This window comes from Lissotriton helveticus, chromosome 10 (assembly GCF_964261635.1).
Source record: "Lissotriton helveticus chromosome 10, aLisHel1.1, whole genome shotgun sequence".
NCBI classification, from domain to species: Eukaryota; Metazoa; Chordata; class Amphibia; order Caudata; family Salamandridae; genus Lissotriton; species Lissotriton helveticus.
The window spans coordinates 11,751,177-11,765,267 of NC_136071.1; the positions used below are offsets into that span (position 1 = coordinate 11,751,177).

The 14,091-nt window shown below is 47.8% G+C and overlaps 1 protein-coding gene across 3 annotated transcripts in view; it reads left to right on the plus strand.

Moving 5' to 3' along the window:
- FAM120C (family with sequence similarity 120 member C) overlaps positions 1-14,091 on the plus strand; it is a 434,870-nt gene that overhangs the window by 243,121 nt on the left and 177,658 nt on the right. For all 3 annotated transcript variants that reach the window (XM_078664559.1, XM_078664560.1, XM_078664561.1), the window contains exons 8-9: positions 1,869-2,145; positions 11,600-11,771. In XM_078664559.1, coding sequence (XP_078520685.1) covers positions 1,869-2,145; positions 11,600-11,771 — 449 coding nt within the window. The remainder of the gene's footprint in view (positions 1-1,868; positions 2,146-11,599; positions 11,772-14,091) is intronic.

Sequence of the window (14,091 nt, forward strand, 5' to 3'; positions counted from 1 at the left end):
CCACCCTCTTCAACGTATACATGAGCCCCCTCGCGGCCATCGCCCGCCAACACAACCTCAACATCATCTCTTACGCGGATGACACTCAACTGATCCTATCTCTCACCAAGGACCCCAGCACCGCCAAAACTAACCTACACGAGGGAATGAAAGAAGTCGCCGAATGGATGAAACAAAGCCGTCTGAAACTGAACTCAGACAAAACAGAAGTCCTCATCCTAGGTAAATCCCCCTCTGCATGGGACGACTCTTGGTGGCCGGAAGCCCTCGGGAAAGCACCCATCCCGACAGACCACGCACGGAACCTAGGCGTCATCCTGGATTCTTCACTCTCAATGAACAGACAAGTCAGCGCCGTATCCTCTTCCTGCTTTAACATTCTTCGCATGCTCAGAAAAACATTTCGCTGGATCCCCTCCGAAACAAGGAAAACAGTCACCCACGCTCTGGTCACGAGCCGACTGGACTACGGAAACACCCTCTACGCAGGTACTACCGCAAAACTCCAGAAGAAACTACAACGAATCCAAAACGCCTCAGCCAGGCTCATATTAGACATCCCACGCAACGAACACATCTCTGGTCACCTTAAAGACCTCCATTGGCTACCCGTCAATAAGAGGATTACTTTCCGACTGCTTACCCACGCACACAAATCACTCTACGACATCGGACCAGAGTGCCTCAACTCTCGACTGTCCTTTTACACCCCCTCCCGCCAACTTCGCTCTTCCAGCCAAGCCTTGGCCACTGTACCTCGCATCAACAAGACCACCATGGGAGGCAGATCCTTCTCTTACCTGGCTGCCAAAACATGGAACTCACTCCCCGCTTACCTTCGCCTCACCCAGAATCACCTAGCGTTCAGAAAGCAGCTTAAAACGTGGATATTTGACAAATAATCCTACTCCCCTTCCTAAGCGCCTTGAAACCCTCTGGGTATGTAGTGCGCTATATAAATGTTATGACTTGACTTGACTTGACTTGAATGTTGTTTCGAACCTTCAAGACTTGAAATGTGTGGTTTCCTGCATGTATTTGTTTAGCCTTAATGACTTCACAGTTTGTGAAGCGATCCCTGTGGCAAATAAACAAAAACAAAAACCGGAAAATAATCTTCATAACCTATGCATCCTTTTCCTGTCAGACAGTTGTAAATAAAATGAGTGAATGACTGTCAAAAAATATCATGGATCAAATTAATGGATCAGGAAGAGACAGCTTGTGGGCTGATGAACATTTTATAGCATCATCTTTTTATCTTCTAGCATCATTTTCCTTGTATGCGGTCAGGTGCTGATCTGTGTTTTATTTTAAAAATAAACTAATAAGACTTGAAAGACTGGAAACAGCCTGCCAGAGTGGTGATTCACTTGGTTTGTAGCTATGTACTCATTCACTGCAGTCTATTACTGTTAAAACGTAACAATCCATTTCATGCTGTTTAAGCAGTTCATACGAAGGAAAATGAGAAAGTGGAGGAGGGACCGAGGCAAGGTGGTTTTCTTAATAACAGCTTGAACTTCTTCAGAGGGTCTTTTTTGTGTTGTTGGGAGTGCTCATTATGCAGGGCTGTCTTCCCTTTACCAGTCACAAACTTATTGTGGTTTGTTCTTTTTATGAAGGAGATGGCTTCCTATGACATGATGTTTTCCTTTTTAATGGCCAAATGCATGTGAAAATTGAAATGTTGGTTAAATTACAGCATAATTCTTTACCCTCGGAGCAATTGGCTACCTTTTCCTTCTTTCTGTTCTTGAATTCTGCAGCTTAATTTATAAGAACATTATTCTTGAAGTTATAAGTGAAATTTGTTACATGATGGGTGAAAGGTTTAAAAGTCAATAGTTGTTTTTGTCTTTTGTCAGTCATGTGGCGGACTTACACAAGTCTGGCTGGGAAGATCCATCTAGTGAGAAAATGCCCCCTGGATGGGGACCTCAGTCTGGTGCAGGCGATTCTCCTGCGAACCTCAATAGCTCTGCAGGCACTCCGATACCATCATTACTCTCCATGTCGACAAGAAACCATATGGACATCACTACCCCACCTCTACCACCAGTAGCACCCGAAGTCCTTCGGGTAGCTGAACATCGCCATCGGAGAGCACTTATGTATCCGTACATCTACCATGTGCTTACAAAGGTGAGCAAGATTTGGCGCAGTTGGATATCTAAAAGTCAGCATCTGTGTCATTTTGTGGCCAGATAAGTTCAGTGTGCCTTTACTACTTGATTACTGCTGATGTGATTGATAATGGTTACTGTTAGATACTTCTAACTGCAAATCCCTCACTATTAGAATATCCCCAAGTGCCAGACTGGATCCGGATAATTTTCAAGAGCAATTCCATCACATGTCCACAGGTGGTGTTCTGCGTCTCCACATCCAATTGGTCCTGCCCCAGATGTTTTATCGAGCCACTATAAATGCGCCGCTTCTGCGTGCAGACATCAGTTCCTTTTAGATGCTGTTAGACTTCAGACAGATTTTTTCTACTGTTCAATTGACATGTCCAGCACCTAAAACAGGGTAAAAACTGCACAAGGATTGCCCTAAGCAGAATGTCAATGACAGACCTCTTCTGGTCTATCTCGGTTGACTTTTCTCCAAACCAAACTCTGTGTTCTGTGACCGATGAGCCAGGATAAATCTGAAGGCCAGCCGTAATTTTGAAGGTAAGCTCGAAGGCTATCTGTGACCACAAAGCTAGTCTATATGTCGCAAAATACGGAAAGAAGTTGAAGGTTGGATGGTCTTGTTTGAAGTCAAGATTGCAGGTGCACTCTCGCGATCACTCTTCATCGAAGTCGCAGTTTTGAGGTAAGACAAAAAAGCCAAAGAAACACAATCAGTCCAAATACAGCTCCTTCGTCCTGCCATTCCTACCACATTGACTCGCGTAACGCAAGACTTTAAGTTCGCCGGTGTAGGATGCTGGCTCTCTATATAGTGTGCTAAAAGGAAGTACACTGGGCAGAGAGACCAATGGGTCCCCAATTGGTTTACAGAGACAAAAGTAGATAATACGAACACTCTCTTTTGTGGTAGTGTGGGCAAGCAGATCGGCTTATAAGAGAAGTGCTAAGCATTTGTTGTACTCTGAGAGTCAATAAATGTGACACACACTCGGGGGGCGCTAGAGGGCGCACAGCAAAATGGCCGCACCTTAGTGCTGGTTTGCCCGGCCGAGCCATCATCCAACAAATATCTGCCTGAAATCGCTCCATCTCATCCTCTGACGGGATTGGGCAGTGTTAGGGTGCCTGCATGCTGGTGCTGGGAATAAAGAATCACACTTCGGTACACCACAACGTTCTATATTCAAACCGCTGGCCCACCCGACCTGCGCTCCCAAATTTGGCTGCTCCCGGGCACTCTTGAAGATCTAGTATTGATTTCGCCGCTGTGCCCTAGCTGTCAGGGCCATCTCCGGAGCTGTATTCCGGACCTGTGCAGGTGGAAGGTGAGAGGGCACCGAGCTGATCGGCGCACCGCTGAGCGAGGAGTGGCAAGCTGAGAAGAGAGGCCGCCTACCTATGTTCCCTCGAGACCGGGGTGTAAGGAAGTGGGTTTCTGTTGCAGTAACCCCCCCACTTTTTGCCTGATGTACTTTTCCTTGGTGTGTCCTGGGTCCCTGCCAATCAGGTACCCAGGGCCTGTGTTCCTTCCCTAAAAACTGTACTAAAATCTAAACCCAATTGGCATCTCTGGCCACATGTCAGCCCCTCGTAAATGGTACCCTAGGTACCCAGGGCATTGTGACCAGAGAAGACACCTAAGGGCTGCAGCACTTATTGTGCCACCCTTAGGGGCCTTGTACCCTGACACACACACACTGCCTTTGCAGGCTGAGTGTCCTGGGGCAGAACTAAACAAAGAGTCGAACATGGCACACATCCCTGTGTGCCATGCCCACAAACCCACTGCCCTGGCATACATCAGTCACCCCTCTCGCTGGGTGCCCTATGCCAGTGGTGTGGGCACAGGTGCATGGGCCGTGTGCCCCCACAGTACCCAAGGCCATTCCTGGGCACTAAGTGCAGTGATGCCATAAAGAGTATATGGTGCTGGGAGGTTGTCATTACGAACTCCACAGCACCATAATGGCTACACTGAAGACTGACAAGTTTGATATCAAACTTCTTAGCACATTAAACCCACACTGATGCCAGTTTAGGATTTAACGTAAAATGCACTACAGAGGGCATCTTAGAGATGCCCCCTGAAACCTAACCTACAATCCACGTCTTGTCTGCAAGGCTGCCCACAGCAGACATATTGCTGGACCCCTGGGTGGAGAGCCCCCCGCTCTCCTGCGCCTGCACATCCTGGGCGAGGTGCTAGGTCTCCTCCCCCAGGATGGGCAGGGCGAAGCTTCAAAGGCATGCTGCCTTTGTGAGCTTCTTCAGACCACTTGTACTCAGCAACTGGCCCCCACCAGTTCTAACCCCCAGTCTGGCGGGAAGACTGACGGGAAACCCTACGTCAGGAAGGGGGATGTGCCCCTCATGTGGGAGAGGCGAGGTGAAGCACGACCCCGGGCTCCGGCCATCTTGAGGATGGGGAGCCCTGCCCAATCAGAGATAGGCTCCTGCCCCCTCCCACAGGAGAGGAGCAGGATAGGCGGTGTACTCACCCCACCTGTAACGCCCCTAAATTTAGTATTTTTAGGGGCACCCTGAACCTTCCTTCCTCAGATCCCGATACTGAAACAAGCAAGAAGATCAAGAAACAAGAAGACCTGCCGTGCAGCTGCTAAGAAGAGAACGACACCAACTGACTTGGCCCCAGCCCTACAGGCCTGTCGACCCTCGAACCTGCTCCTGCAAAACCCCGGCTCCTTCTGTGGTCAGCAACCTCAAAAACCCCAGGGGACCTGCCTGCCTTGAACCTTCCAAAAGACTGGGACTCCCACGAGCAGTGGTTCTGCTCAAACAGCAATACCCCTAGTGCTAGCCAGGAACCGCAAATCCAGCACACTCTGCACCCGCCGAGCCCGGCCTGTGCCTGAGTGGACAAAGACCCTGATGACGTCCCCCCAGCGATTGTAACCTGGAATCCAGTGCCCAAGGACCCTCCTCGACAACCCAGACGACTCCTGCAGCCTCACAACAAGAGACCCCTCCAACCGCGGCCAGCAGGGGGTAAGATTTCCCGACGTCAAAAGACACCCCTGCACCAGGCGCCTCACGGCCCCTGTGCCCAACTCCTAGGTGCCTACCTATCCTTCAAGATCCCAACTTACCCCTCGAAGTGTTGGTCGCTCCTGAAGAATCTCCGCCCCCGAGTCTGCAGCCTTTGTTCACTTTCCAAGATCTCCAGTGAATAACATTGAGTGCCCGACGGCTTAAAAGCACCCTGCACCCAGCCGCCCGAGTGCTGCTGGCAGTACAACCTTTGTCCTAATCTACTTCCCCATTTGCCCTGAGCAAGTGACCAGTAGCCCAGCTCCCACAGCCGCGTGGCCTGCTTACCAGCAGCCACCAGCCATGGGCCCCCTTCCTCTCATTGGATAACATTGGGCCTAACCATCTCTGCACCCGGCTGCCCCTGCGCCGCTGAGGGTGTACCAAAAGTACCTACCTGACCCTGGGAGACCCCTGAGTCTATGCCCAGAACCTTAACTCTGCCAGTCGAGTACTTACCTAAAAGCCGATCACTCACTTTCCTTCCATAGGATAACATTGACTGGTTTCACTTGAAAATCCTTTTAAGTGTGGAGTTTTGAAACTTTAAAATATAGATCTAAAATCAGCCGAACAAAGAATTCCGATTTACTCACCTGTTATCAGGAGAGACCTCAGTGCTACATCTTTTAGCCCAGTACTGACCCTGAAAAGTAATTTTAACAGTACTTACCAGTAACTTGAATTCCCGTCCATAGGATATTATTGCCTGCTTTTTGCTGAAAAAGTTTCTAAGTGTCGATTTTTGAAAATATTCTTTAAAAATCGTGCCAACGATTACTTACGTGTTTTAGATAGATGTCCCAGTGCTGAACTTAGGAGCCCAGCACTGGATTACAAAAGTAACGCGAAAATACTTTACCTGCAGATAGAATTTCCTTCCATAGGATATCATTGGTGATTCTATGTGAAAAAGTTTCTAGGTGTCAACTTTTAAAATACAATAATATTCCTTAAAAATCACTACTATAACCAAAACTCTTTTACTTAACTGTTTGTAGGAAATGTCCCAGGACTGAATCTAGGATCCAGTCCTGTGGTTAGAAAAGTAATCCACAAATTAACTAATTGCATTTAACTAGAAATTCCCATTGAGCTCAATAGTAATGTGTTTGAAATTGTGTTGCCTATTTCAACAAACTGTAACTAATGTAATCAAAAAGTCTATTGCCTATTTGAAAAGTACTTCACTAAAGTAACTCATTGTGAGAAAGTATATTTTGATACCTTGTTTGTTCTAAAATAAAACAACTATATGTTTTGATACAAAACAATTGGCCTAGAGTTCATTTCTGGAGTGTGTGAGACCTGATACTCTGATACTGCCTTACTGCTCGTCCAAGCTACCACTTTAGAGAGTAAGGTTATATCTAACTTTAGCCTCTGCCAAACCTCTGGAGACTGTGGACTCTGGGCACACTGTACCTTACTTTGGTCCAGTATATACAGAGCCACTTTCTTACACGGGGCTGAGATGCAGGAGGCTGCCGGCAGACCGCATCGCTCCTGGTGCTAGCGGTGGTGAGTGGGGTGCCCTGGCGAGTGCGGTACTCTGTTTGCTGCTGCTGGGACTGGTGGGAGCGCGCTACTGGCAAGGCAGCGGCTCTGTGAGGAGCGAGGGCCTGGGTTGCTGTGCTGTTTAAAACTGCGCATCGTTGGGTCTGTGTCCCTGCTGGGGCCTCCACTGGATTGCTGAGTCTGGGGACGCTACCCTGTACTTGCTGCCCTGCCACTGGCCCTCTCACTGTCTGTGTAGCTGGCGGCTGACATTGCAGGGTGTGCTTGCCTAGATTGGGCTGCTGGTGAGGGGTTTGCATCGCTTCACCTCTCGAGAGGCCTGCCACAGCAATTAGAGCTGCCCCTGGTCATCTACGCTGCTTTTACCCAGCGGCAAGCCTATCCAGTGCTTTATACAGTTCACGGTTGCCTGGGTGTGCTGCGTATCTCCTGTGGGTTTTCTAGTTTGAGAGTAACCACTGGTGCCTTTGACCTGGGCTGAGCCTTCACTATCTGGCCCTAACTTGGTAGATCCTCCTTGGCTCTGGGGAGCTGCGACGATTATCCTTTCAGATCCCTTCTACGCTGGCCCTTGATCTACCTTTGGCCTGGTTGGCGCACATCTCATCGTGTCTTGGCTGTGCTTGCTTGTCCCCTTTTGTATCGCTTTGTTCGCCCTAAGTGTGGCAGGGTATGCTCAGACGTGAGTCCCTTGCTCACTTGGCCACTGGATTCAAGATAGCCTGGCTGATGAGGATTATGAATCCGAAACCGACCCAGGATGCTTGTTTCCGGTCCAGGGAAGACATGGCTTGGCAGTTCGGGCTGGACTGTTCCCAAGAGGCACAGGGTCAGACTGATTTGCATATAGCCATGGCTGAACTGGGGTGGCCAAGTGAGCTAAAGAATGGTGATGGATTAAACCCAGATCAGTTGACTGGGGGTGAGTGTTTGATTTGCTCAAATGCTCCGTCCATCATCCCCTTTTGTATCGCTTTGCTTGTCCCGGGGGCAAATTTTGCTTGACCTACCATGGGGAGAACCAACAAATCGCAGCCTTGCCTCACCTTGGAGGCTCGCAAGCCTGCTAAATCCTCACAGAAGGCGGCCTCAAATTCGGAAGGCAGACACCAATGGTGACACCCCCCACCCTAGAAACCACCCTTCTGGCGATGCAACGTATCCTTCAATCTATTGAGGGCACTATGGCCGCAGTGAATCACCGCCTAGAACACCTATCGTCGCCGTTGGAGAAACAAAATGCCCGCATGGGTGAGGTCGAACAGCGTGCATCGGCAATCAAGGATGGTCTGAGGTTGCTGACAAGGCACTCCATATGGAGAAGGTGCTCTCCCTCATCCAGGCCAAGAATGAGGAATTGGAGGCGCAGTCCTGGCGCAGTAACATTAGACTCACAGGGCTGCCGGAGTCTACAAATGTGGGGAAAATTGAGCTCTTTCTGGAGAATTTGATTAAGGAGCTGTTCGGCACTGAACACCTCTCCAATATGTTTATCGAACGTGCTCACAGCTCCCTTGCGGCGAGACCTGTGCCTGGCGCCCCTCCTCATCCCATAATAGCTAGACTATTAAACTACAGAGACAGGGACACTATTCTACGTTTGGCTCGGGACAAAGGGACTATTGACACCAGGGCAACACTTTGGCTTTTTTTTCCCGTTTTCACTCTGGCTGTTCAGTCTGCTAGACGAGAATTTAACATAGTAAAGAAATGTTTGCAATCTGAGGGGGTCCCCTATGCAATGCTGTATCCTGCACGATTGCGCTTTGGCCCAGAGGGGGACTCAAAAATTTTCTCCAACCCTAAAGCAGCCTTGAACATGCGAAGCAGCTTAAACGTAGGAGTTACAGATCTTACACGCCACAGGAAGAAGATTATTGAATGCTATACATGTTGATTCTGTGTTAATATTATCTACCTATTTACCTCTCTCTTAATCACAGGATTGTACTCTTACCAGATTGCTATATGTCTCATTAGTGCTTGAGCTCCAGTTGGGCGCCTGCGTCTCCCTAGAGGCGACATACACCATAATGCTGTGTGAAGTGAAACTTTTCTAGATCTGCTCCACCACCTCTTACTAGTTGGGAGGCTAGTAGCACTCTGCGCCTCCTACCTGGGTATACCCCAAATGTGCGTTACACTTGTTTGGTTTTGTTGGGGGGGGGGGCTATTTGGGCTGGGATGGCTTTGGTGGGATTGGGTCGCTGAAGTGGGTGGGGGGGGTGTTCTTGGGAAAAGGCAGACTGGCATTTCAAGTATGTTGTGTACTTCCTGTAAACCAACATAAAAAAAGAAAATGTGACACACACTCCAAAGAATAAATCCGAGACTAAATGTAGAAAAAAATAACACTTCATTTTATATATATATTTTTAAATCAAGTACTTTGTTTTAAGGTAAGTACAGTTTTCGATAGAAATATTTACTCGTAAGAAAAACGTTCAGACCTATGCGCTTTTACGCACAATGCAATCCTATGGGAGGAAAAGTCAAAGGTGCATTAAGATTAGATACATTTGTTTTAAAGGGGTTCACCTTCTGGGATCGAAATAATAGCAGGCCAAGGTTCAAAGTACTACCAGCAGTTCTTCATCGGAGCGGCGGGGATCAGAGGCCTCTGGTCTCCATTGGAGTCCGGGCTCCACAACAACCTGTTGGAGCTCTGGGCGATACGTCTTGCACTGAAAGCATTCCTTCATTATGTCAAAGGAAGAGTAGTGCAGGTGTTCACGGAGAACACCACCTCCATGTGGTACTGCAACAAACAGGGCGGGTTGGGTCGTGGACCCTATGTCAAGAGGTTCTCCCCCTCTGGGCGTGGCTGGAACATCAGGGCCTGTCTCTGGTGGTTCGACACTTGGCAGGTTCCTGAATGCCAAGGCGGACAAACTTAGCCGCCGGTGCATGATGGATCGCAAATGGCGTCTTCACTTGGAGGTGGTGCAATGTCTCTTTCAGCAGTGGGGAGAGCCGTGGTTAGATCTGTTCGCCACCAAAGGGAATGCGCAATATCAGCAGTTCTGCGCAATGACATTTCCAAGGCGGCACTCACTCGGCGACGCTTTTTGTTGCGAGTGTAATTGTGGTCTTCTATAGGCCTATACCACTTCTGCCCAAAGTGCTGAAGAAGATCAAGTGTGACCGGGCCCAAGTCATTCTGTGGCTCCGGATTGGGCAGGAAGAGTCTGTTATCCTGAGCTCTTGAACATGATCATCGATCCGCCAATAAGACTGCCTCTTCGAGAGGATCTTCTTTCACAGCAACAGGTTACGGTCATCCACCCGAACCTGTCTAGCCTCCACCTCCTTGCGTGGAGATTGAGCGGCGACAGTTGACTGCTTTGAACTTCCTCCCGAAGTTTGTAATGTCATCTTGGCAGCCATGCGTCCCTCCACTAAAATGGTATACGCTTGTAGATGTGACAAATTTGTAGCATGGTGCAGAGCAAAGGCTGTGGATCCTGTTTCTGCCCCTCTGATCAGCCTTCTCTTTTCAAGTCCCCTGTTGTAAATAGATTTCTCAAGGGCATTACTCACCTCTTCCCCCTATTCCTTTCGTACTGCCACAGTGGGACTTGAATATGGTCTTAACTTAACCTGGTCTTAACTTAACCTATGTGTGCTCCTTTCGAGCCACTACCAAATTGTCCTCTCAGACTCTTGACCTTAAAGACTGCTTTTCTGGTTGCCATCACCTCTACTCGTAGGGTGAGTGAGCTTCAGGCTCTTTCTTCTAAACCTCCTTTCCTTGCTGTTCATCCGGACAAGGTTGTCTTTCGAACTAGACCTTCTTTCCTTCCCAAAGTGATTACCTCTTTCCACATAGGACAGACCATCACTTTGCCCACCTTCTTCCTGCCCTCACCCTTCCAAGGAGAAACATACTCCACATTCTGGATCCAAAACGTGCATTATCTTTTTATTTGGATTGCATGAGACAATCCCGGGTGGACGATCAACTCTTTGTTGGCTATGTGGGCGCCAAGAAAGGTGGGCTGTGCAAAAACAGACCATCTCTTAATGAGTCGTCCTTTGCCTTAAGATCTGCTACTCCTTGGCGAAAAAGGAACCTCCGGTAGGGCTGCGCGCCCATTCCACCAGGGCGACGGCAGCCACTACTGCTTTGGGACGTGGAGTCCCTCTTGGTGACATCTGCCAGGCTACCACATGGGAATAACTGTACATGTTCACTAAGCATTACTGCCTGGATAGTCGAGTCTGGAGAGACGGCTCCTTTGGCCGTTCAGCTCTCCAAGACTTTTTGGTGTGAACTTAGTTTTCAGACCCAGCTCCGGGGTTAGTATGCTGGGGTGTCTATTCTAAAGTAAGGAATCTATAACTAATAGTCTCTTTCAGATGAGCAAGTTACTTAACTTCGGTGACGATGTATCTGTAAGAGACATATATTCGGTATAGATTCCCTACCGCCCGACCCATCCTCCCCGTTCTGCCAACTGACTTCTAGAGTAAGGGACTCCCTTTCAGGGCCTTAGTTTTGTGCGCTAGTGGTCAGTGTCTTGCATGGGTCTGCGCTTCTGGTGTGGAATGTCATGTAAAGAACTAATGTCAGCGCGCAGGGGCGGCATCTAAGTAGATACCGCAACGTCATTCCGACGAACACAACACCAACGACGAACGCGGAGTCGACCGACGCCATCTACTGACGCGCAGAGGTACTGCTGAAGAAACATTTTCCGGATCCAGTCTGACGCCAGGGGGTAATTATAAGGTGAGGAATATATGACTAAAATATGTCTCTTACAGATATATTGTTATCGAAGGTAAGTAAATTGTTAAGTAACTTGTTCACTACGTCAGCTTCTGTATGTTATTGAGGAACTTTGAGTTTCTGCAATTCACTGTTCTTTTCCTGGTTGTTTGCTTTTCAGGGGGAGATTAAAATCCCAGTGTGCATAGAGGATGAGTGTAACATGGAGCTCCCGCCTGCCACTATTCTCTTCCGGAACGCCCGTCAGTATGTGTATGGTGTCCTCTTCAGCTTGGCAGAAACCCAGAGAAGATTAGAGCGCTTGGCCATGCGCAGGCGGATGCCATTGGAAGGTAAGCATGCTGTTTTGATGTGATGATGAGGTATTCTCTTTCAGAGCATGTTCTTTTATATTCATAATAAACGGAATATCTCTGCCTTTTCTGAGTTGCTATAACACTTCTATAAAGAGAAATGTTATCCAACCAACACATTTCTGCACGTACTATTTGTAAACGGACATTAATAGATACATTAAAGTTAGGGCTCAAGTATGGTTCTTCCAATTAATTCCCATATATATGGTGCTGAAGTTTACAGGGAAAAAAATGTACTATCAATGATGTATTCGGTGATGTTTATAACACTTGAATGTTGAGCCCTACAGTGTAGAATATATTGGGTGCAATAAATATGTTCCGTTTTGCGGGCCAAGCGTAATTGGTGCACAGATCTGTCTCTGACATACCAGTGGTGTCAATCGCTGGAAAGGTTAAAACTACTGTAATGTCTGATGTATCATTGCACTGCGAGAATGTTGTTATTTCTAAGTTATGACCTAAGTCGTTGGGAAGAGTCTGATGAGGGGTTTGTCCTACTGCGGAGTCTGCTGTGGAAATGTTGGTAACTGTGGTAATATGATTATCACTTCAATGGGAGAACTACCCCTCTATGGAAGTATTTTGGAGATGCAGCTGGAACTGCCTTAAATGCTATTTGCTCATGAGGCTGTCGGTGTGCGCTTCTTGGTCCTTCTCAATCAAGTGTACAACTGCAACTATGGGTTAGATTCAGATACAATTTAAGAGGGCCAGATCAGAACCTTAGCCAGAAATATGTTTTGATGGCCATGACCCCCAACAATTAAGGGTTTGGCGGGGGAGGCATAGGTTCAATGTGGTAAGTTTTGAAAAAATGCTGGACTAACACTGATATTTTGAAGCATGCAGTGAGTTTTATTTTGAGGAGGAAGTCGGTTGCAAATGGTTTATTTTAAAGCATGATACCGGTACAGGGGAGTAGGGGGTATCCGATTCTCCCAGGGATAGGTGGGCTCTTTAGTGTTGCATGTTGTGAACATTTGACATTTGCTCAGGAAAACTGGTGAAAACAAGATTTTGTTTATAGACCACTTTATAATGGGTGTGGATGTCATAAGTTTTAGCATATGGAAAATCACATACACATTGGTAACATTACTTAAAATGGCAAACTTTTTTTAATTACAGCTTTTCAGGTGATCTAGGGATATCCCCACTCACCTAAGGATTGTTTGAAAAAAAGAGGCTAGTGACACATTTAAAAGTACAACCAGCAATTAACTTTGATGACCTTTTGTTATGTTATTAGGCTTATAGAGAGCATAACTGCCCAGCCACAGGGCTTCCCAGTGCTGGAACCCAGAGGACAAAACATGCTGCAACTGCAGACACCCTGAAGGGAGGTGGAGCGGCAACGCGGAGAAAAGCCATGTCTTAATATATTTCCTGAAAAAGGTGGTTCTGACTGTTCCTGATGAAGAAAGGAAGTGAGTTCCAGAGTAATGAGTCCACGGCATGTAATGAGCGGCCATCCGCTCCTACTCTCTGGGAACAGTGGCTAAGTTAAGGTCGGCTGAGTGTTTAATGTTAAGGAGGATTGGGGACCCATGGGAATGCAAGGTCTTCTGGGCAATGCAGTGGGTCTTGAAGTCAATGTGCTCGTCCACAGGCTGCCAATGCAGCTTGCAAAGAAGACATGGGGCAGGGCAGAAGGTAGGGAGGGAAAATAGCAGCTTGGCTGCAGCATTTTGGGTCAGCTGAAGTTTTCTACTTTTTAAATGACCTGTGTAGTGGTTGGTTGTATATATTGAACAAGGTGAGGCTCATTGAGGAGCCCTGTAGCACACCGTGGTGTAAAGCATGAGGTTGGGAGCTGTGTGGAGGAGAGATGGCCTGGAAGGAGCGCTCAGATAGGAAGGAGGTGAACCAGGACAGTGCGGTCCCCCTATGCCAAAGACCTATAAGCGCTCGAGTAAAGGTTTATGAGACACCATATCGAAATTGGCGCTCAGGTCAAGGATTGCCTTCATCCAGAGCACTGCAAAGTTGTTCGGTGACCGCAAGGAGTGCAGATTCTGTGCTGTGCGCAGGCCTGAAACAGTTTTGTGACGTGTCTTAAGCTATGACTATCTGTCAGGAACTTAGTCAAGATGCCATTGATGTGCCTCTTCGTTACCTTGGCAAGTAAATGAAGGAGAAAGCGGTGGTCGAAACTTCCAGGCTTTATGGCATCCAGAGATGGTTTCTTCAGAAGCGGGATGACTTTAGCATGCTTCCATGGGCCAGGCACAGAAACGGATAATAGAGAGAGATTGACCATTTCTATAGCGGGAGGAGAAGGCCCTTTAGCTTA